This window comes from Primulina eburnea, chromosome 7, assembly GCF_022965805.1.
Source record: "Primulina eburnea isolate SZY01 chromosome 7, ASM2296580v1, whole genome shotgun sequence".
In the NCBI taxonomy this organism is placed as follows: domain Eukaryota; kingdom Viridiplantae; phylum Streptophyta; class Magnoliopsida; order Lamiales; family Gesneriaceae; genus Primulina; species Primulina eburnea.
This window is the reverse complement of record NC_133107.1, coordinates 26,915,347-26,941,019: the sequence shown is the minus strand read 5'-3', so window position 1 is coordinate 26,941,019 and position 25,673 is coordinate 26,915,347. Positions and strand designations below refer to the sequence as shown.

Below are 25,673 nucleotides of genomic sequence, written 5' to 3'. Positions count from 1 at the left end.
AAGGGATGAGGACAGAGAGACTTATGATGGAGAGAGGGCCCCTCCTCCTCCTCCACCAGATATGCAGGCACAGATGCTTGCAGGCATGACTCAATTCTTCGCACAGTTTGCGGGGAACCACGCTGCAGCAATGGGTGCAGAGGAGAGACCCATGCCAGAAGCAGTGTATGAAAGGTTTAGGAGGATGAGTCCAAAGGAGTTCTCGGGTACCACTGACCCAATGATAGCCGAAGGATGGATCAAGTCCATCGAGGTAATCTTCGATTTTATGGAGCTGACCGATGCTGATAGAGTCAGGTGTGCCACGTTCCTTCTGTCAGGGGACGCTATTCTATGGTGGGAGAGCGCATCAGTGGCAGTGAATTTGCATACTTTGACTTGGATAGGATTCAAGGAATTGTTCTTCGTCAAGTACTTTACTGAAGAGGTAAGATCCCGATTGACCAGAGAATTTATGACGTTGCGTCAAGGAGACAGTAGCGTGGCAGATTTCGTCAGGAAGTTTGAGAGGGGGTGTTACTTTGTACCCCTGATTTCTAATGATGTCCAGGCAAAGATGAGACATTTTATGGATGGTTTGCGGCCTATCTTGCGCCGTGATGTGAGGGTAGCTGGCCCTACTACATATGCAATTGCCGTTTCTAGAGCTTTGGCGACAGAACAAGATCTGAGGGATATCGAGGCGGACAGGCAGGGCAAGAGGCCCTATCAGGCACCGCCGCAACACCAGCAGCAGCAGCATCAGCGACCTCAGCGTAAGAGGCCTTACAAAGGACCGCCGGGGAAGAAGCCGTATCAGGGACCGCCGATGGGCAAAGGTCCAGTTCAACAGCAGGGGGCACCTCAGAAGCCCGTTATTTTCCCAGTGTGTCCTAAGTGCAACCGCCAGCATCCAGGGCCATGTTTGTATTGATCAGGCAAATGCTTTAAGTGTGGAGCCAGTGACCACATGCTGAAAGAGTGCCCGCAGTGGAAACAGCCAACTCAGGGCAGAGTGTTCGTCGTGCATGCACAGGAAGCGAATCCAGACACTACCTTACTGACCGGTAAACTTTCTTACCTAAACTCAGTATTATTTTTCGTGAGTGTTGGAATTTTATTGAGATTATTAGTGTGCTCGTAATATTTTTGAGTGACTTAGAATATATCGATCTCTTCTATGCTCAAGGATAATGTTAGTAATTTTGGGATATAAGTTTCGTGTTGTGCTAACGTCTCTCAGGAAGTATTTTCATTAAGAGAATAGCTACTCAGGCCTTGATAGACTCAGGAGCCACCCATTCATTCATCTCAGAGACGTTCGCTAGTCACTTGGATATCAAGACCATCGGCCTCGACGTGAATTATTCAGTGACAGTCCCATCAGGGGAAGAGCTGTTAGCTACTAGAGTGGTCAGAGATATTGATCTAGAATTGCATGGCCATTTAGTGTATGCAGATTTGATCCTGCTACCAATGCCAGAGTTCGATATTATTTTGGGAATGGACTAGCTGACTAAGAACAGAGTTCTGATTGATTTCCAGAAAAGATCAGTACTGATTAGACCGTTGGGAATGGAGCAGTTTTTATTTGAGCCATCCAGATGGAAGAGTTTTCCTCGCATGATCTCCTGCATGCAGGCGAGGAGACTGATTTCCAAGGGTTGTCAGGCTTTCTTAGCCAGCATGACATCTGCACCTGAATTACCCACTCCATCTTTATCAGACGTGTTAGTAGTCAGGGACTTCCCAGACGTCTTTCCAGATGATGTCACAGGCCTTCCACCAGATAGAGAGGTGGAGTTTGCCATTGATCTCATGCCAGGCACCGTGCCAATATCTAAGGCACCGTACCGTCTAGCTCCAGCTGAGATGTTAGAACTCAAACAGCAGATTCAGGAGCTTCTTGACAAGGAATTTATTCGCCCTAGTTTCTCACCATGGGGCGCACCAGTGCTCTTTGTGAAAAAGAAAGATGGGAGCATGAGACTGTGCATCGATTACCGAGAGTTGAACAAGGTAACGATCAAGAATAAATACCCACTACCAAGAATCGAGGACCTGTTCGATCAGTTGCAGGGAGCTACAATGTTCTCTAAGATAGATCTTCGATCAGGGTATCACCAGCTGAAAGTGAAGGATGCAGATGTCCACAAGACAGCTTTCAGGACCATATATGGGTATTACGAGTTCTTAGTGATGCCGTTTGGAGTGACGAATGCTCCAGCTATTTTCATGGACCTCATGAACCGAGTATTCCAGCCGTATCTTGATCAGTTCGTCATAGTATTTATTGACGACATCCTCATATACTCGAAGAGCCATGAGGAGCACAACCAGCATTTGAGGATAGTTTTACAGATTCTCCAGAGTCGCAAGTTATTTGCGAAATTCAGTAAGTGCGAATTTTGGTTGGAAAAGGTAGTGTTTTTGGGTCATATAGTATCTAGTAGTGGTATCGAGGTGGATCCAGCGAAAGTAGCAACTGTCAAGGAATGGGTTGAGCTGAAGAATGCATCTGATATCCGCAGTTTTCTGGGTTTAGCCGGTTACTACCGTAAGTTAATTCAAGGGTTTTCATCCATAGCAGTGCCACTCACTTCATTGACCAAGAAAAATACCAAATTTGTGTGGAGTGATGAATGTCAGAAGAGCTTCGATACTTTGAAGCAAGCTCTTATTTCAGCACCGGTGTTAGCTATGCCATCAGGGGAAGGAGATTTTGTGTTATACACCGACGCATCCAAGCTCGGTTTAGGAGCGGTATTGATGCAGCAGGGTCGGGTCATAGCTTATGCCTCCAGACAGTTGAAGGCACATGAGAAGAACTACCCGACACATGATCTTGAGTTAGCAGCCGTTGTCTTTGCATTGAAGATTTAGAGACACTATTTATACGGCGAGAAATGTCAGATTTTCACCGATCACAAGAGTCTCAAATATTTCTTCACGCAGAAAGAGCTAAATATGAGACAGAGACGGTGGTTAGAACTGGTGAAGGATTATGACTGTGAAATTAGCTACCATCCGGGAAAAGCTAATGTTGTTGCAGACGCGTTGAGCAGAAAAGTTGCGGTCATAGCTCAATTATCACGGCAGAGACCTCTTCAGTCTGAGATTCAAAAGTTTGAGTTGGAAGTTTATCCCGAGTACAGAGCTCCGAAGTTGTCTAATCGGACAGTCCAATCTTCTTTTTTAGACCGTATTCGAGCAGGTCAGCCTTCAGATGAGCAGTTATTGAAATGGAGGCTGAAAGATGAAGCCAAGGGCAGTGTACTTTATTCAGTGTCTGATGGTATTGTGAGATACAAAGATAGAATGTGGGTGCCTAGTGTTGATTCAATCAGACAGGATATTTTGTCAGAGGCACATGCATCTTCGTATTCTATTCACCCAGGAGGTACCAAGATGTACAAAGACCTGCAAATTTTGTATTGGTGGCCAGGGATGAAACGAGACATCCGCAGATTTGTGTCAGAATGTCTCACTTGTCAACAAGTGAAAGCAAAGCATCAGAGGCCAGCAGGGATGCTTAAGCCACTCCCCATTCCAGAGTGGAAATGGGAGAATATTACCATGGATTTTGTTGTTGGTTTGCCGAGGTCAGTCAGAGGATCCAATGCCATTTGGGTCATAGTGGATCGACTAACTAAGTCGGCACATTTCTTACCGGTGAAGACGACTTTCTCCATGACTCAGTATGAAGAACTTTATATCCGGGAGATAGTTCATTTGCACGGGATTCCAGTTTCGATAGTGTCTGACAGGGACCCGAGGATCACATCGTCCTTTTGGAAGAGCTTACATGCAGCCATGGGGACGAAGTTGCTTTTCATTACAGCATTTCACGCTCAGACAGATGGCCAGTCTGAGCGAGTGATACAGATATTAGAAGATTTGTTGAGAGCCTGTATGATTGATTTTCAGGGGAGCTGGGAGTCTAAGCTACCTCTAGTGGAGTTTACCTACAATAAAAGTTTCCAATCATCAATAGGTATGGCTCCTTACGAGGCTTTGTATGGACGGAAATGTAGATCGCCAGTTCATTGGGATGAAGTTGGTGAGAGAGCAGAACTTGGTCCAGAAATAGTTCAGCAGACTGCAGATGTGGTGGTTAAGATTCGTGACAGATTGAAGACCGCCCCAGAGCCGTCAAAAGAGTTATGCTGACAAGAGAAGAAGAGATCTCGAGTTTGCCGTAGGTGATCACGTTTTTGTAAAAATAGCACCTATGAAAGGTGTTATGAGATTTGGGAAGAGAGGCAAGCTTAGTCCGAGATTTATTGGACCGTTCGAAATTCTTGACAGAGTTGGAACTCTAGCTTATCGTGTAGCCTTACCGCCGAATTTGTCCGGAGTGCACAATGTGTTCCACGTTTCTATGTTGAGGAAGTATCTAGCTAATCCTTCGCATGTTCTGAGCCATGAGCCATTGCAGTTGACTCCAGATCTGTCTTATGAGGAAAGACCGATTCAAATCTTAGACAGGCAAGAGCGTAGGCTTCGGAACAAGACGACTAAGCTAGTCAAAGTCCAGTGGCTGAATCAATCAGTGGAGGAGGCCACTTGGGAAGCTGAAGCAGACATGAGACCTCGCTACCCGGAGTTGTTCGGTAAGACTTAATTTCGAGGACGAAATTTTTATAAGTGGGGGAGAAACTGTAAAGCCCAAAAATTAGTATACTTAAAATCCATGCATTTATTTAATTTATGAAATTTTACTATTTTAATTAATTATTTTTATTTGATGCACGTTAAAAATATTTTATCGAGTTTATGTTTCAGGCGAATATTCGATGCGGGATCGAGGAAAATGACCGACGATGATTTTTACAATTTTAAAATGTGGTATTTTATTTCAAGTTAAGAAAATGGAATTTTTAAATAATTTATGAAGTTTTAATATTTTTAAAGTCTAATTTAAATATTAAGTTATTTTAAAATTTTAAATTTTTAAAGTTTATCAATTGTGTATTTTATTTAATTTTTGGGATTTTTAGTAAAATAATAGTTAGTTAGTATTTTAATTAGCTTGTTAATTAAATAATTTAGTCAATAATATACTAACTATAACACACCCACACGTTTCTCTCACTTTGTTTGACAAACAAACACACACACACCTTCACTTATTCACAAACACACAGACCTTCAGCATATATACAACACACACCCACATTTCATTTAAAACATGTTTGAAGAGTAGCAAAGTTTTCCTTGAGTTCTTTAAGCAACCGTTCCCTTCCTCTCAAAATTTTCCAGCACATTTCTTTGAGTTTATTTCAAGAAAAATCGAGCCACGATCGTCCGGATCAACCTTCGCATCGTCTCCGCTTCGGTATCGTCGTTACGGTATTTTTAAATATCAAAAGGCACGTATAATCTCTCTTTTCTGTATCGATCATGTTATATTATGCGTGTGTTGTTATTTATGCTTAAAATCATGTGTATGATGTGTAGAAGTTTGAGCAAATATGTTGGGATAGCTTTTGAAACGATTTTTAGATCTACAATTTTCGTTTTTATGGTTCTGGTAAAAACTGCGAAATTTCGGTTCATATTTTGAGAAAACTTTCAACAGCAAAAACGTAGAACTTTTCGATGTTTTCGATTTGATATAAAATTCGAAATATTTGGATAAGAAATGAGTGAGTTATGATTGTTTTCGTGGGACTGCTCAAACTGCGACTTTTATGAAAATGTGTTCTTGACATGTTTCTTGAAGTTATTTGTTGCAGGCTCCGTTGGACATCACCGGGCTTGTGTTACTGCATTTAGATATGTTATGAGATGTGTTTAGGTGTTATTTGGTGGTTCGTTTGGGTCGGGATTGGCTTGGAATGTAATAGAAGTCGTAGGAAGCGAAACGATGTCGAATTACGGCTTATTGTTGTATTGAAGTTATTTGTCGATGTTTGGGGTATTTGTATGGGTTTCAATCCATGTAATAACATCCTAGGATGAGTTTTGAGGTGTTGGTTCATGATCCTTAGGCTTGGATTGAAAGGGTGAATGAATAAGCTAGTGAATGTTCGGGAGTTTGCAAGTTCAGTGTCTACCCGGACCCCTACACGGAGTCCGTGTCCGTTTTTCTTCAAAAATACGAAATTTTCGTGCCTACCCGGACCCGTACATGGACCCAAACACGGTGTCCGTGTACACCCTTTTCAAAAAAAAAAAAAATTAAAAAAATATTTTTTTTTTTAGGATTTGCTTCGGGGTTTTATATCATGGTTTAGCACCTTGGTTAAAATTTATTTATGTAAAATATAGGATTTGTTTTGTGGTTTTATGTCATGGTTTAGTACGATGATTATGCGAGGTCAAGTCCTGAGCGAACTAGAATGTCATAAGCTACTTATTCACTTTGGTGGTGAGCTCGAGTACCTACGTCTAGACATGCAAGTTAAGTATTTAAAAATTCATGTTAGTATGTGCAACAACGGCCCCAGTCGAAGTCCAACGAATCCCTCAACGCCAAGTAAGTAAGTATGATGACGTGCAAAGAAAATATTTTAAGTTTTGGAGGTATGCTAAATGTCTTGTGACCAAAGTATGGTTAGGATTGGAAAGCGTTAAATTATGAACGGGGACCAATCCGCCCGTTAAATTATGAACGGGTTAGATCGAGGTTGGAAAGCGTTAAATTATGAAAAAAACTTGCTTTGAAACATCCTCTACGAAAAATATTGAAGTTATATATGTTCAAGTATATTCAAGTATGCAAGTATGTTTATGAAAAGTTTAAGTTGATGGCACGTCTAATTATGTATGTATGTAAATTCAAGTTTATAAAGTAGGTTCAACTTTCAAGTATGTATGTTATATTTTGAAATTTTATGTGGTTATTATATAGTACTTGCTATCTCCAGTTTATACGTGTTGAGTCTTTAGACTCACTTGACTTGATCGATGCAGGTGAGTATGTTGAGGAGGAGACAGGAGTTGGCAACCAAGGGGCAGGCTTGGACTGAGCAGAAGGCTAAACCCGAGGACCACTAAGTTTATGTTTTTATGAAAAGTTTAAAATACTCTGATTTTATGTTGGTTGTGAGACGTTTTGAATAAGTATGTTGTTAGAAAATTTTAGTTGGTGATGTTGATTTCAAATATTATTATGATGAAGGATGAGTGACAACCGTATGGATTTTATGTTTAAGAAAATTTTAAATTTTTCCGCAAATTTTGAATGGTAAAAGTACGGTACGTTACATTTCCACTCGATAAGTGAGAACCACTTGGAAAGTCATTTATGGAGGGTTGTTTAATGCACTCTACCAGGAGCACCTATCTGCATTATCGGACATCACAATGTCCCCTACCAATGAAACATGGTACTCACATCGCAGATACTAGTCTCGAACTCGAGCGGCCTATATCCTTCTTAGCGGCGGCTGAATCGCTAGGAACTGTTTACAATATACAGTATTCTAAATATGAGTCTCATGATACTCATCATATGAGCATCTCGTATTCTTTCTACTATTTGTTTATTCAAGGACTTTATCTATGCAACTAGCATGGGTATACAGATAAAGAAGTGCCAGAATAATAAATTCAAATATTATTAAAATAAAGATTGTTCATATATAGAGTTTAAAGATGAACCCTTGGCCAACACTTGGCTCGACGGGCACCTACTCTAACAATCTCCCACTTGCACTAGAGCCAACTACCCATATGCTTCAAACCCATCGATTCGCGATGCTTCTCGAACAATGGTCCAGGTAAAGGCTTAGTTAGCGGATCAGCAACATTATCTGCAGAGCCCACTTTGTCAATCATGACATCTCCCCTTTCCACTATCTCTCGGAGGATGTGGTACTTTCTCAGTATATGTTTGGACTTCTGATGAGACCTCGGCTCCTTTGCTTGAGCAATGGCTCCCTTGTTGTCAGAAAACACTAGGACAGGAGCAACTCCATTAGGAATGACGCCCAACTCTTGGACGAAATTCCTTATCCAAACAGCCTCCTTTGCTGCAGCTGATGCAGCAATATATTCTACCTCAGTGGTGGAATCCGCTGTACTGTCTTGCTTGGAACTCTTCCAAGAGACAGCAGCACCATTGAGCATGAATATGAATCCAGAGGTTGACTTCGAGTCATCGATATCGCTTTGGAAGCTAGAGTCGGTATAGCCTTCCAATTTCAGTTCCCCACTCCCATAGACCAAGAACAACTTATTGGAACTTCTCAAATACTTGAGGATGTCTTTCACAGCTTTCCAATGTGGAAGATCAGTGTTCGATCGATATCTACTCACTACACTTAGTGCGAAAGCCACGTCAGGACGTGTAGATATCATCCCATACATGATGCTACCAATTGCAGATGCATAAGGAATGCTTGTCATCGCCGTTATCTCTGCATCAGTCTTGGGAGACATAGACTTGGATAGGGACACGCTATGACACATTGGTAGATGTCCTCTCCTGGACTCATCCATCGAGCACCGCTTCACGATGGTATCAATGTATGTGGACTGGGTGAGACCAAGCAATCCTTTTGATCTATCTCTATAGATCTGTATTCCCAATACAAAAGATGCTTCACCCAAGTCCTGCATCGAGAACTTACTCGCTAACCATATCTTAGTTGATTGCAACATTTCTACATCATTCCCAATGAGTAGAATGTCATCAACATACAACACCAGGATTGTCACATCACTCCCACTGACCTTTTTATACACACAGGGTTCCTCAGGATTCTTAGTAAAACCAAACCCTTTGATTGTACTATCGAATCTAAGGTTCCAACTCCTAGATGCCTGCTTTAGACCATAAATAGATCTCTGAAGTTTGCATACCATATGCTGATTTCCGATAGATGTAAACCTTTCGGGTTGAGACATGTAAATCTCTTCCTTAATATCCCCATTAAGAAAGGCTGTCTTGACATTCATCTGCCATAGCTCATAGTCATACCATGCAGCTATGGCTAGCAATATCCTTATGGACTTGAACATTGCAACTGGAGAAAAGGTTTCCTCAAATTCAACTCCTTGTCTTTGAGTATATTCTTTTGCTACCAATCGCGCCTTGAAGGTCAATACCTTCCCATCCGCCCCAATTTTCCTCTTGTAAATCCATTTACACCCTATGGGAACAATTCCCCTCAGGTGGATCCACGAGATTCCACACTTGGTTCGAATGCATGGAATTAATCTCAGATTCCATTGCTACAAGCCACTTGGATGAATCGGCATCAGATAATGCTTCCTTGAAGGTCCTTGGATCACATCCATGGTTAGGCTCATCATGGCCCTCTTCAAGAAGCAGACCATACCTCATAGGTGGTCTCGAGACTCTCTCGGATCTTCTAGGAGCTTGTATCTCCTCTCTTGGCTCTTCGGGTGTGGGTTCTATAATTGTGGGTCTCTCTCGAACCTCTTCGAGTTCTATCATCTCGCCTTTTCTATCCAATAGAAATTTTTTTTCCAAAAAGGTTGCATTCCTACAAACAAACACCTTTGTTTCTAGGGGATGATAGAAGTAGTATCCAACCGAATTCTTTGGATCCCACAAAGTAACATAAAATGGATCGACTATCCAATTTATCTCCCACTACCAACTTCACATAAGCAGCGCACCCCCATATTCTAAGATAAGAATATTTGGTTGGCTTACCCATTCATATCTCATATGGTATCTTGTCAACTGCCTTTGAATGGACATTGTTCAACAACAGTGCCGCTGTCTCAAGCGCATATCCCCAAAAGGATGGCGGCAACTCCGTGAACCACATCATAGACCGAACCATGTCCATCAAAGTCCGGTTACGACGTTCCGAAACACCATTCAACTGTGGTGTAGCGGGCGGAGTCCACTGCGAGAGAATCCCATTCTCCCTGATACTCTTGGAATTCGGCACTCAAGTACTCACCACCTCGATCCAATCGAAGTGTTTTGATGCTTCGTCCCAACTGTTTCTCTACTTCACTTCTGAATTCTTTGAACATTTCAAAGGCTTCAGACTTGTATTTCATCAAATACACATACCCAAACCTCTAAAAGTCATCGGTAAAGGTGATGAAGTAGGCATGTCAATGCTTAGTGGTGATGCTAAGCGGACCGTACACATCGGTATGGATCAAATCCAATAACCTTTTGGCTCGCTCCACATGGCCCTTAAAGGGAATTTTGGTCATCTTTCCTTTCAGACAGGATTCACAAGTCGTGAGAGCATTAATATAAGACATATCAAACATGCCCACTCCCACTAACTTGTTCATCCTTCTTAGGGAAATATGTCCTAATCGAGCATGCCATAATTGTGCCAAATTTAGAGTATCTTGTTTTCGCTTGTTTGTTGTTGTTATTGCTTGGACATTGTTTATTGAAATATCTTTCAATTTTAAGGTGTAGAGATCGTTTTGAAGTTCTCTAGTACCAATTAAACATTCATTCTTGTAAATGTTGCAAACACCTTTGCTAAATAAACAAGAAAATCTATCTTTATCAAGCATAGAAAATGAAATAATGTTTTTCACCAAATCTGGTACAAACAAAATTTAATTGCCTATCCCGGTGTACGGTACGGTTTAAGTTTCGTATGTTTATTGGGATATTTGATTTAGATATTAGAGTTGTGTTTTTGGGTTATAGTATGGTTGTTTATTATTGTTGTTTGGTATTGTTGATGCTCGTTGTTGGTAGTTGTATTGTATCAGCGTTTCGGTTCGATTTTAGTTGCTTAAGAGTTTGTTTTGGCTGTGACATCACCGCACCCGCGATCCTTGCAGCAGCGCATTTTGGGTAGAATGTCGTGGACTCACCGCACTCGCGGTGTTAAGTGTCCCGCACCCGCGATCAAGTTGGTACCGCACCCGCGGTCGTCATTTTCAGAAATTTGGTGGGATTGCCGTGAGCTTAGCGAACCCGCGGTAAGGGTTGGAGCGCACCCACGGTCGCGCACAATATAAGCGTGTTTCGAGATTTTAAGTGATATAATTGGACGATTGGCTCACTTTTCCCCATTCTTTTCCCTCACTTCTCGATTTTATCTCCTTGGAGCTAGGGTTTCCTCTTTTTCTTTGATTTCCTACCTTTGATTCTTGGATCCTGTTGGATTTTTGAGTTGAGATTGAAGTTCTTCTTGGTGCTAGGAAGCTAAGGTAAGCTTTTGGTATGGTTATTTCTTGGTTTTGGAGTGAGAGATGATATGGGTTTGTTGGATATGTTGGTTTTATGGATTAATTGGCATGGGTTCTTGGTTATTGAGTTGTTAATGGTGTGATTTATGGTTTATTGTTGTAGGATTTCAACCAAGAGTTTAGATTGGAGGTTTCAAGTGGTTGTAAGTGGAATTTCATTCTTGTGCTCACATGATAATATATGTATAGTGTTTCAATGATTTTAAAGTGATATTCCCTTCATTTGATTCATGATTATGTATTAATACTTTTGTTGTATATTGTGGAGGCAATTGATGTCTCAATTATGAAAAGGGAATACAAAAGAGATAGAGTTTACAAAGTGTTTGATGAAATGTCCCAAAGAGAGAATTCAAATGTTTTATGGATTGATAGATACATAGTGAGAGATTGCATGCAATTAGTTGATCAACGACCATAGGCTTATATCCCTCAGAGTTGTCGATTTATATCGATGGGATACGAGCACCACAGACAGAGATACTATTGATATCAATCCATACCAGAGAAAAGAGAAATATCATCGTTATTATTATTCATGTTATGATATTCACATTTCAGAGTTGATGGTATTTATGTTTTTAAAGCTATGATTTTCAGAGTATGCTATGTCTATTGCTATGTAAGAGTTCCACTTGCTGAGTTTTATACTCATTTCAGTTATTTCATGTGATGCAGATAAGAGCAACAGACCAGGACGTTGACTGTGGACCAGAGTCATATGCATACCAAGTTGGAAGGAAGATGATTATTTTGATAGCATTTTGGACATGATCACAAGAATGATATTTTGTACTTTTGTTGTATCATTTTATTGATCATGTGTATACCTTTAATTATTTATGGAAATGTATTTTGAAACCTCATTCCATTTGTAAGAAAATTTTTAAATTCCGTTGTATTTTATTATTTGGGTCGAGGTGTCACACAAAACATATCTCAAAATTAACTTAAAATCATTGTTCAACAATAAGTAAACATCTCCTACGGCCTTGGCAGAAACTCTTGCTCCATTGCCCATCCTCAAGAAGGTCTCACCTTCCCTTAGCCTCCTACTTCTTCCCATCACCTGCAAATCATTACAGAGATGTGAGCCACAGCCGGTATCCAATACCCAAGAAGTAGAGTTAATTGAAATGTTTACTTCAATATAGAACATACGATTTCCAGAACTCTTCTCGGCAAGATATTCCCTGCAGTTACGCCTCCAATGTCCAGGCTTCTTGCAGTGATGACAGATGTCAACAGTCTTGTCAGCCTTCACTAGTGTGGCTGCCACAACGGGACCCGGAGTCTGCCTCTTCAAGGGCACGTTCTTCTTGTGACGTTGGAAAGAACGCTTATTTCCCTTCCCAGGTGGACCGGTCTTCGTAACAGATTAAGAGCCCACAAAAAGAACCAACTTCTCTTTCTTGATGGTGGACTCAAAGGTCACAAGCATGTTCACCAACTCCTCAAGGGTCGGCTCCATCTTGTTCATGTTGAAGTTCACCACAAAAGGATCAAATGAGCTAGGCAATGACAACAGCAACACGTCGGTGGTCAACTCCGAAGGCAACATCAAATCAATGCCAACGAGCTTTTCCACGAGCCCAATCATCTTTAGGCCATGCTCATGGACCGAGGCCCCATCTCGCATGCGCAAAGTGATCAGCTCCTTGACGGTAGCATGCCTAAGAGGCCTAGTCTGCTCACCAAAGAACTCCTTGAGGTGCAAATGAATGTCAGCAGCACTCTTTGCATCCTCAAAACGCCTCTGCAGCTCATCGTTCGTAGAAGCCTTCATATAACACATGGCTTTCAAGTCATGGTCACACCAATCCTTGTAAGTCTGCAATTCCTCAGGAGTACAGCTAGTCGGACCTCAACAGGGGGTGACTCAGTCAGTGTATATGCAATCTTTTTCGAGTTCAAGACGATCTTTAGGTTTCTTAGCTAAGTGAGGTAATTAGGTCCAGTTAATACGTGTTTGTCGAGTATTGTAGATAGCGGATTGCGAATCGAAGACATTGTCAAAAATTGTACTGAAAAGTAAAACAGATAAATGTTAATGACTATTTTAAAATATTTAGTAAGATATAAAGTATGGAATTTTACTTTATAAATTTTCGCTCCCATTGTTTTGACATTTTCACTACCCTCTAGTGAAAACGGAAAACTCCTTTCCTCAATAGGTACGCAAAGTCCAATTAGCGAAGACGGAACCTGAAGAAAATGTAACATACATATTGTAAGGTTTTTAAAAGACACATCAATGTAATAAGAAGGCAGCTGATAAATTTCAAAGCTTAATTATGATACCGAATAATATCAGCCAATCACAATCCCTAAAAGGTAGTTTCCAATTGCATCACCATGCAACCCTTTACGTAAACTTTTGTCTCACGTTTGATTAGGACCCAATACTATGACGTCGTTCATCTTCACGTGTCAAGACTACCCATTGATGTTGAACCTTAATGGACGGTCGCCATGAGTTCCCCCAATAATATGAGCCAAAATCATGGGATTTCCACGTAGTTCACATCACCGTGTCAATGGATGTCACAGCTTTCCGGCACCCAGGGCCCTCCCAATAATATGAGCCGAGCCCCAAGCACGGATAGCATTCATCATGCACCCTTTGTCGATGGAAGATATGGAAATTATAAACAAATTTATAATTCCCCTTTTCGTGCTTGATATTAATTTTGAATCTTATTCAAAATGAGGGTTTTTAATTTTAAAAGGTTTCATCATTAATTTTATTTAAAAGCTTGCCATGTTTCATCGTATGTTTGCCGGATTCATGCAACTTTGTTATTATCATAATAATAACGCACATACTCATTATTTATAACATATCGTGCATATATTATAAACAGTAAACAAAACAGAGATGATCAATCGCCCCAAAACTAATGGCCCGTGTGAGCTAAACACGGGCCCAGGTCCAATCCTAGGGAAATGCATGGGATGCAAATGCAACTATTACATTAGCGTCCATTATTTACATGTCTTTGATCATCATAATCATCATGAACACCATCTTCCAATCTTGATCATCCACTATAATAATATTTACAAATAGATATCCATGGCAAATAGGGATACATCTCATGCGGGTGGGAACGGGCTATAAACCAAGCTCACTTTATAAATTGATAATTATTACAATCATTCAACACAAAATATCCTAGTATACACCTAGCAAATTGGGCTTGGGCTTTTGATCATTCTTCATGCATAATATCACATATCATACATCATCAATTAATTATCATAATAATTAATTGATCCAATTTATATATCTTGATCCAATCACTAACCGCCACGATTATAAACTAAATTAACAAAGTATACAAACACCTTTGTCTATTTTCCAATTAATTTATTTATAACCGATTTTCTTGAAAATCACAATTTACTATAAATAGTTAAAGTTCAACTTCAATTATTTATTTTATGAGAAAATATTTGTGAATTTTTTAAATTTAACCATAAGGGCCCAAAAAAATTCATTTTTACCAAAAACATTTTGGTCCATTCAATTTCACAAATATGTTAGCCATCCAATGGCCCAACAACTCAAGGCCCATGACACTTATATTTCAAAACACCTTTTGAAAATCCTAGTCGTCATCGCCGTCGCCGGATTCTGGCCAACAAAATTTTTTTTTTAGTTTGAGGGGAACGTTCGGCTGCCCTTGCTGCCCAAAACGGGCAGCCCCTCGGGCTGCAACTTGCTGCCCGAAAATTGCCCCCAAAATTCCTTGATTTTATTGCAAAAATTTCATCTCATGCGGTTAGAAATCGACCTCAATATAATATTATGTATTTGCTACACAAACTAGTACCCTTAGCTCTTGATACCACTTGAAAGAGATCGATTTTAGGCGCCCGAATATGCAACGGAAGTTCAAAATTTCGATTTTTACAAGAAAAATTCGAGCACCTCTTGTACTAGGATGTAACATATACAAAAACACAACTATGACATTCATAGGGTGTTGAAAAATCGTTACCTATCAATCTCTTGAGATTGATGATGGCTCCAACTTAGTTGATATACAACTAAGCTCTTCAAGGCAAGACAAATCTATAAGGTTCCTTACTTCAAAATCAAGCCCACCGCCAAACTTAAAAGATCCACCTTACACTTGCACTAGAAAATGTAGGGTATTTTTCTTTGAGAAGAGAATTGTTTATCCAAAAATTGAAGAACAAAAATGAGGGAGAAAAGCAAGAAGAAATTTCAGCCAAGTGAGTGTCTAGACAAGGGAGGATGAGTTGCCTTGGGGTTGCAAAAAGCTAAAAGCAAAAGTTGCATGCCATACAATTTTTTAATGAAAATATTCCCCAACTTTTCACCTCCCAAGCATGCAATTTGAGTGGGCTTGTAACAATTTACAAGGCCAAGGCCCATGGACTTCAATTTAATTGTCTCAAACATATTTGAGCCCAATTAAACTTTACTTGATTTTACTCAAGCCCACTAGTTAAATAATTATTTCCAATTTGTGCTCTACAAAGCCCAATATTATTTAATTAATTCAACACTTGAATTAATTTAATTATTTGGACTCTACTAGGCCCACTAGTGTTAAATTAATTTAACACTTGAATTAATTTAATTTAGTCCAGAATAATGTTTATGAAAATCACAATTTTCAAATACATTATTTATTTGGCCAACTTTTAATTTAGGAACACATTCATAAATCTAAATTACATTTTCTTCATAGAAGTCATACTTCTATTTTTCCTTACGCTTATAAACTCATTTATAAGCCGTTCAACACATTGAACTATTTTAACTTCTCAACGGGATCTAGAAAGCTAGTACTTGTGTGGCCCTCAAAGGTTCATTGATACAACTAGCCGTGAGTTCACATCTCCATGTGATTCGGACTAAATATGTCCTTATACGAGCATACCCCAATTGCTCCATTCTTAATTATCAACTACTTGATAACAAGAATGTCAGAACTCGAGTCTGATAGTACCCAACCAATCATGTTAAACACTTAGCAGCATCACTTACATGAATCCCTAGTATCAAATGATAGTGCCTGCAAGAACCATTCAATTATGGTTAACATACAGTACGGTCCCTTCAACTCATATATCCCGACCGATTCGACAACCATTGGTATATCGAGAGTTGTCAATGAATCGATACTATGTGTCATGTGGTAGTTGCATCGATGGTGTAATATGTGAAACACCTTTCATAATTACCACCATACTCTGATCAGAGATTTCATACTACATACACATGATATCACATAGGATATCCAAACCCGAAGGTAAGCAGTGAATCCCCGACTACAATGCATCGACTCCTATATGTTTCGACAGAACAACCAACCTTGCCACCTGATGACCCCTTGAGAGTCGGTAAACAAGTCAAAGTGTAGTGCTAGCACATAGAGTCTCAATGTTGTCCCGGGTCATAAGGACTAATGGTGTACAACCATAAACTAGGACGTTTCCACTCGATAAGTGAGAACCACTTGGAAAGTCTTTTATGGAGGGTTGTTCAGTGCACTCTACCAAGAGCACCTATCTGCATGCTCGGACATCACAATGTCCCCTACCAATGTGTAAGGGCCAAGATCTTGATTCTGTTAATCTGAGATTTTGATTATATTAATCTGAGATTATCGATTTTAAACTGATGTGATTATAACCGGGCCATTACGAGACCAAATCGGACCAAGCATATGATTTACATAACTTGGGAACAGAGATTCTGGCGCCCGAGCGGTAGTTTTGACCGCCCGAGCGCCAGTGTTCGTTAAATATATGTTGCGGGCAGAAGAGGCGGCGCCCGGGCGGCAGTTTGTGACCGCCCGAGCGCCAAGGGTGCAATTTGAAAGTGCTTGGACAGAGAGTGCCGCGCCTGAGCGGTAAATTACCACCGCCCGAGCGCCGGCTGAAGTTTAAGAAAATGAGACACGTTTCTTCCAGCATGAAACGTGTGATGTAGATATATATATATATATACATATATATATGTATCATTCTTCAAAAACAAAAGAGAGAAACAAAAGGAAAAGAACGAGAAAGGTTCAAGGGAAAGTTTCAGAAAATCCTTACGCCTTTATATTTCGATCCGTCCGTCCAAACTTGAATCCGAGTACGGCACCGTGTTCCTAGCATCGACAGCTACTACAGGACGTATGCTTTGTTACGTTTTGTTAAGGTTCGAAATTATGCTATGTCCAGAATTAGATACGATTCATATATGGCGTTCTTGACATAGTAGACATCATAGAGTCAAAGACAGACAGAAAAACAGACTGGTTATGGAATTGTTATGAATTTCGAAGTTGATGGAGTTGAGATAGGATATTAGATGTGTATCGTTATTGATCATGAGTTACAGGAATTGATATATATCAATTTGTACTGCTGGGTATATTGAAATTGGGCAGTTATGCCGTTGAAACAGAATGTAATTTAGTTCTGGTTTTACCCAGTATCGATTGAGTGGGATATTGATATCGTATTCCTCGTATTGACAGGCATTGAATCCGAGACTTCGACAGAGTCAGACTGATATAAAGACAGGTATAAATAAATGTTGATTCGGGATTGCACAAATTTAGTTAGGTTTGACTTTAGTTTCCCTAAATCACATACTTTATTTTATTGCATTGATATTTGAAAATTATCAGATTGATATATTTAGTCTATTGAATGATAGCAGAGCCAAAGTTTGAGTCTAGGGCAGATCAGCATAGCTAGGGCAGAACCGCCGAGTCTTTGTCAGAACCGCTGAGACTCTAGACTTACGGTGTATCGATGAGCTTAGATGTAGATCGACGTCTATTGTAGACATTCCATACAACATACCCAAGTCTAAATTAGATCGGGATCCCTAGATTAGAGATAAGATAAGATCAGATCACGAGTCATTGATTCATGTAGTCAGATTAGATACATGTTTTGATGTTTGTTTATGCTTTTATATATGTTTTATATGATTGCATGTATACATTGTTTATACTGGGATATTTATATCTCACCGGAGTTATCCGGCTGTTGTCTTGTTTGTATGTGTGCATGGCAACAGGTGGGACAGGTTCAGGGTCACAGAGGTTAAGAAACAGCGAGATTAAAGTGGTGATTTCGGACTTGGATATAGATATGTTTTATTACTTGATTGTAGTAGTTGAACATAGTTTTGAGCTAGATGCATGCTATACAGGAATTGTATTATTATACTGGTTTGTATAATAGGATGATTCTACTACCTTCCGTATTTTAAAAAAAAAAATTTAGACCCTGTTTATTCTAACTGATTAAATTAGTCCCAATGACGATTAAGAAGATGATTAGCGTCCGGGTCCCCACAACAGGTGGTATCAGAGCGATAGATCCTTTAGATTGAGATAGAAGAGGCTAGTGAGCGGGGTAGATTGAGGTTTTCTTTCCTGCTTTTTAATGCTAGCATGTCTTATTGCTTTAATACATGTTACTTCTTTATCTGATTTGATATAGTAATATTTTTTATTGAGATTGGATCAGTACTGATTCTAGATCAGCAGTAAGATGATCAGAGGAGGATTGAAATAGAATTGTGGTATTTGTTACTAATCTATTTGATTAGCAGATATGCCTCCCAGACGAATCCAGAACAGGGAAGTACATCAAATCCTCCAATGGATGTCACCCCGACTCCAATGGAAACGTTACTGAAACGATTTCAGTCATTCCATCTGCCAACCTTGAAAGGAACAGAGAACGCTGTGGAGTGCGAGAGTTGGCTTGATGATATAGAGATGTTGTTTGAATCCTTGGAGTATACCGATGAGAGGAGAGTGAAATTGATTGAACACCAGTTACACGATGTTGCAAAGAACTGGTAGATTACGAGAAAGAGAGCCATGGAGCAAAGAGGTACGACTATTACCTGGAATATATTCAGAACTGAATTTTATCAACGATTCTTTCCAGTATCATACCGAAAGGACAAGGGGGCGGAATTTGCCAATTTAAAGCAGGGACAGATGAACATAGAAGAGTACGTGTCAAAGTTCTCCTCCTTGCTGAAATTTGCTCCACATGTAGCTGACAGCGAGGAAGCTACTGCCGACCAGTTCATCAATGGTTTGAACCCCGACATTTTCACATTGGTGAACACAGGGCGACCGAATAATTTTACTGAAGCCCTGAACAGAGCTAAGGGAGCAGAAGCCAGTCTGATGAGATAGAAAGGGGCTTCATTTATGCCTCCAGCACCGAGACCACAGCAACCACCTCCCAGATTTGAGAGTAGCAGCAGTAGTGGAGGGAAGAAAGAATTTTTGAAAGCTAGGGGAAAGCAATTTAAGAAATCAGGCAGCAGTTCTTCTAGCTCCGGTGGTTCCAGACAGAGCCAGAGTTACACTGGAGTTTATTGCAAGACTTGCAGAGGAAGGCATGCAACTGAGCAATGCCAGGGAGTGACTGGTAGTTGCAATATCTGTAAAGTGCCAGGACATTTTGCTAAAGTGTGTCCACAGAGAGGTTCCCAAAGATCCCAGGGAGCCGAGTCATCGGGATCAGCAGCACAGACTGAGACATGATCAGCTGCTGTTCATACATTCCAGCCAGCGCCAGCTCAGTCACAGCAGAGGCCAGAAGGTAGCCAGACTGTTAGCCAGCCTCCTAGACAGCATGCTAGAGTATTCGCTTTGACAGAGGAGCAGGCTCAGGAAGCACCAGATGACGTTGTGGCAGGTAACTGTTCTTTATGTGGTTACTCTGCTTATGTATTGATTGATACCGGTGCTTCACATACATTTATTTCTGAAAGATTTGCATCAAGTCATGCATTGCCTGTAGAGTCTTTAGCTACTGTAGTGTCTGTCTCTTCGCCTTTAGCGACATGTTTGACATCAGTAAATTTTGTAAAGCATTGTGTACTACAGTATGAAGGGCATGAGATTGAATTAGATTGCATCGTACTTGGGTTGTTCGATTTCGACTGTATTAACGGTATTGATATGCTGACTAAGTATTGAGCGACTGTGGATTGTTTGCACAAGATTGTGAGATTCAGACCAGATATGGCTGAAGATTGAAAATTTTACGGTAAGGGTTCTAGATCGAGAATTCCTTTAATATCCGTATTATCTATGACTCGATTATTACAGAAAGGAGCAGAAGGATTCCTTGTATATTCAGTAGATTTACTAAAGTCAAGTCCAGCATTGGCAGATCTGCCAGTGGTACGTGAGTTTGCTGACGTCTTCCCAGAGATTTCGGGATTACCTCTAGTCAGAGAGATAGACTTCAGCATTGAACTGATGCCAGGTACAGTGCCGATCTCTAGAGCTCCGTACAGAATGGCACCAGTTGAATTGAAAGAATTAAAAGATCAGCTGGAAGACTTACTGGCCAAGGGGTACATCAGACCTAGTGTTTCTCCTTGGGGTGCTCCAGTACTGTTTGTGAGGAAGAAAGACGGTTCGATGAGACTCTGCATCGACTATCGGCAAATGAACAAGGCAACGACAAAGAATAAATATCCTTTGCCTCGTATTGATGATTTGTTCGATCAATTGTAGGGTTCTTCAGTATATTCCAAGATCTATTTGAGATCTAGATATCATCAGCTGAGAGTCAGAGATTCTGATATCTCAAAGACAGCATTCAGAACCAGGTATGGACACTATGAATTTATTGTCATGCCATTTGGTTTGACGAATGCTCCAGCTGTGTTTATGGGATTGATGAACCTTATATTCCAGAAATATCTCGATGATTTTGTAATTATTTTCATCGATGATATTTTGATTTATTCAAAGAATATGAGTGAGCATGCTGAGCATTTAAGAACTGTGTTGCGAATTTTAAGGGCTGAGAAATTATATGCTAAACTGTCGAAATGTAAGTTTTGGTTAAGACATATAGTATTTCTGGGTCATATTATATCCGGAGATGGGATATCAGTGGATCCCGGTAAAGTGGAAGCCGTGATTTCTTGGCCAAGACCGACGTCCGTGCCCGAAATTCGCAGTTTTATGGGTTTAGCGGATATTACCGTCGTTTCATTAAAGATTTCTCGAGTATAGCTAAACCAATTACTCAGCTGACTCAGAAGAATGCTCCATTTGTTTGGTCTGAAGAATGTGAGACCAGTTTTCTGGAGTTAAAGAAGAGGTCTACCAGTGTACCGGTGTTGACTATCCCATCCGGTACTGGTGATTTTGTTGTTTATTGCGACGCTTCTCACAGAGGGTTGGGATGTGTGCTGATGCACCGAGGGCATGTTATTGCTTATGCCTCAAGACAGCTTAAACCACATGAGACCCGTTATCCAATTCATGACCTTGAATTGGCAGCCATTGTCTTTGCATTAAAGATATGGCGACACTACCTTTACGATGAGAAGTTTGAGATATATTCTGATCATAAGAGTTTGAAATATCTGTTTCACAATCTGAATTGAATATGAGACAACGAAGATGGCTTGATTTGCTTAAAGATTTTGATTGTGAAATCAAATACTATCTAGGAAAGTCTAATGCAGCAGCTGATGCACTAAGTCGAAAGGTATGTTTCTTATCCTTGTCGACGTTTGGTGTTTCAAATTTGATAGAAGACTGCTGTTTGTCAGGATTAGCATTTGAAACAGATTATAGACCGTTGAGACTTTATACGGTACAAGTAGAACCAGAGCTGATTTTAAGATTTAAGGCAGCTCAGAAAGTTGATCAGAATATACAGAGATCAGTATCAATGGTCAGAGCAGGGCATCAATCGGAATATCAGGTACGTGATAACGTCTTATATGTGAATAATCGTCTGGTTGTGCCGAATGTTCCAAATCTCAGAGGACAGATATTTTCAGAAGCGCACAACAATCGATTCAGTATTCATCCTGGTGGCAGAAAGATGTATAATGATTTGAAAAGACAGTTCTGGTGGAAAAAAACGAAGACTGACATTGCCGAATTTGTTTCCAAATGTCTGAATTGCCAGCAGGTGAAAGCAGAAAGAAAGAAACCAGGAGGGTTATTACAGAGTATGTCCATTCTTGAATGGAAATGGGATCATATTTCCATGGATTTTGTGACGCAGGTACCGCGTTCCTCCCGAGGTTGTGATGCGATTTGGGTCGTGATTGACAGATTGACCAATTCCGCATGTTTTATTCCGTACAAGATGACGTACAGATTTGACCAGATGACAGAGATCTATGTCAGAGAAGTGGTCAGATTGCATGGAGTGCCAAAGTCAATTGTATCAGACCGTGATCCTCGATTTACTTCGCACTTCTGGCAGAGTTTGCAACAAGCTCTCGGTACGAAGTTACACCTGAGTACCGCATATCATCCACAGACCGACGGATAGTCAGAGCGGACTATCCAGACATTGGAAGATATGCTGAGAGCAGTAGTGCTTGATTTCAGCACTAATTGGCAAGATGTATTGCCTCTTTTTGAGTTTTCGTACAACAACAGCTATCAGACGAGTATTGAGATGGCACCATTCGAAGCATTGTACGGAAAGAAGTGTCGATCCCCTCTCTATTGGGATGATATCTCTGAAGTGCCTGAGATTGGACCTGACATGATAAGAGATATGACAGAAAAATTGAAGCTAATTAAAAAGAAAATGAAGGCAGCACAAGATAGACAGGCCAAATATGCCAATGTTCGACGCAGACCGTTGGTATTTGAGGATTGAGACCGAGTATTTTTGAAAAATTCACCTTTCAGAGAAGTTGTCAGATTTGGCAAGAAAGGGAAACTGTCTACACGATATATTGGGCCTTATGAGATTTTCGAGAAGATAGGAGATCGTGCCTATCGACTCGCTTTACCGTCTTCATTATCTGGGATACATGATGTCTTTCATGTATCATTATTAAGGAAATAACTTCCTGATGCTTCACATGCTATTCAGCCAGACGGGGCCGAATTGGATGAGACGTTGAGCTATGTTGAAAAACCGATTCAGATCATCGATTGTAAAGAAAAACAGCTCAGAACAAAGACAGTTCCACTTGTAAAAGTTCAATGGACTCGTCATGGTACTGAAGAAGCAACCTGGGAAACTGAATCAAATATGAGACAAGAATTCCGAGAGTTATTTCAATAATGTAAATTTTCTTATACAGTTTTGTATATACTACTTATTGATATGATTAATTGCCTGTGATTTCGGGGACGAAATCGTATCTTAGGGGGGGAGAAATGTAAGGGCCAAGATCTTGATTCTGTTAATCTGAGATTTTGATTATATTAATCTGAGATTGTCGATTTTAAACTGATGTGATTATAACCGGGCCATTACGAGACCAAATCGGACCAAGCATATGATTTACATAACTTGGGGACAGAGAGTCTGGCGCCCGAGCGATAGTTTTGACCGCCCTAGCGCCAGTGTTCGTTAAATATATGTTGCGGGCAGAAGAGGCGGCGCCGGGGCGGCAGTTTGTGACCGCTCGAGCGCCAAGGGTGCAATTTGAAAGTGCTCGGAAAGAGAGTGCCGCGCCCGAGCGGTAAATTACCACCGCCCGAGCGCCGGCTGAAGTTTAAGAAAATGAGACACATTTCTTCCAGCATGCAACGTGTGATGTAGATATATATATATATATATATATACATATATATATATACGTATCATTCTTCAAAACCAAAAGAGAGAAACAAAAGGAAAAGAACGAGAAAGGTTCAAGGGAATGTTTTAGAAAATCCTTACGCCTTTATATTTCGATCCGTCCGTCCAAACTTGAATCCGAGTACGGCACCGTGTTCCTAGAAACGACAACTACTAGAGGACGTAAGTTTTGTTACGTTTTGTTAAGGTTCGAAATTATGCTATGTCCAGAATTAGATACGATTCATATATGGCGTTCTTGACATAGTAGACATCATAGAATCAAAGACAGACAGAAAAACAGACTGATTATGGAATTGTTATGAATTTCGGAGTTGATGGAGTTGAGATACGATATTAGATGTGTATCGTTATTGATCATGAGTTACAGGAATTGATATGTATCAATTTGTACTGCTGGGTATATTGAAATTGGGCAGTTATGCCGTTGAAACAGAATGTGATTTAGTTCTGGTTTTACCCAGTATCGATTGAGTGGGATATTGATATCGTATTCCTCGTTATTGTCATTACCAGATTGAGTATTGACAGGCATTGAACCGAGACTTCGACAGAGTCAGACTGATATAAAGACAGGTATTAATAAATGTTGATTCGGGATTGCACAAATCGAGTTAGGTTTGACTTTAGTTTCCCTAAATCACATACTTTATTTTATTGCGTTGATATTTGCAAATTATCAGATTGATATATTTAGTCTATTGAATGATAGCAGAGCCAAAGTTTGAGTCTAGGGCAGATCAGCATAGCTAGGGCAGAATCGCCGAGTCTTTGTCAGAACCGTTGAGACTCTAGACTTACGGTGTATCGATGAGCTTAGATGTAGATCGACGTCTATTGTAGACATTCCATACAACATACCCAAGTCTAAATTAGATCGGGATCCCTAGATTAGAGATAAGATAAGATCAGATCACGAGTCATTGATTCATGTAGTCAGATTAGATACATGTTTTGATGTTTGTTTATGCTTTTATATATGTTTTATATGATTGCATGTATACATTGTTTATACTGGGATATTTATATCTCACCGGAGTTATCCGGCTTTTTTCTTGTTTGTATGTGTGCATGGCAACAGGTGGGACATGTTCAGGGTCACAGAGGTGAAGAAAGATCGAGATTAGAGTGGTGATTTCGGACTTGGATATAGATAGGTTTTATTACATGATTGTAGTAGTTGAACCTAGTTTTGAGCTAGATGCATGTTATACAGGATTTGTATTATTATACTGGTTTGTATAATAGGATGATTCCATTACCTTTCGCATTTAAAAAAAAAATTTAGACCATGTTTATTCTAATTGATTAAATTAGTCCCAATGACGATTAAGAAGATGATTAGCGTCCGGGTCCCCACACAATGAAACATCGTACTCACATCGCAGATACTAGTCTCGAACTTGAGCGGCCTATATCTTTCTTAGCGGCGGCTGAATCGACTAGGAACTGCTTAGAATATACAGTATTCCAAATATGAGTTTCATGATACTCATCATATGAGCATCTCATATTCTTTCTACTATTTGTATATTCAAGGACTTTATCTATGCAACTAGCATGTGTATACAGATAAAGAAGTGCCAAAATAATAAATTCAACTATTAATAAAATAAAGATTGTTCATACATAGAGTTTAAACATGAACCCTCGGCCAACACTTGGCTCGACGGGCACCTACTCTAACAGGTCAAAGACTTCGAGATATTTTCAATGAAGTCTTTAGTCTTGGTGATCTTATGTCTAATGAAAGGCTCGTCAGTAAGGTATTAAGATATCTTCTTGAACGATTTAACATCAAGATTTGTGCCATTGATGAATCAAAGGACACATCAGCTCTGAATCTTGAAGATTTGATAAGCTCTCTTAGGACTTTTGAGATGAATCTGGATATACAGAAAAGAGATAAAAGGGACGACATTGCAAGCTACCAATGA

General features: G+C 40.0%; 1 protein-coding gene across 1 annotated transcript; it reads left to right on the top strand.

Annotated features, from left to right (window-relative positions):
* Window positions 1–220: 220 nt before the first annotated feature.
* Window positions 221–25,673, top strand: LOC140835819 (uncharacterized). Its single transcript, XM_073201227.1, has 5 exons — window positions 221–427; window positions 551–695; window positions 918–1,046; window positions 1,223–1,430; window positions 25,490–25,673. The coding sequence occupies exons 1-5, from the start codon at window positions 221–223 to the stop codon at window positions 25,671–25,673; spliced, it is 873 nt and encodes a 290-aa protein (XP_073057328.1).

Bases quoted from the DNA above. Each gene is read 5' to 3' on its own strand.
- LOC140835819 (XM_073201227.1), top strand. From the start codon at position 221: ATGATAGCCGAAGGATGGATCAAGTCCATCGAGGTAATCTTCGATTTT. The intron at 696-917 runs GCAAGAGGCCCT...TGTATTGATCAG, and splicing joins TATCGAGGCGGACAGGCAGG to GCAAATGCTTTAAGTGTGGA. The intron at 1,047-1,222 runs GTAAACTTTCTT...AACGTCTCTCAG, and splicing joins AGACACTACCTTACTGACCG to GAAGTATTTTCATTAAGAGA.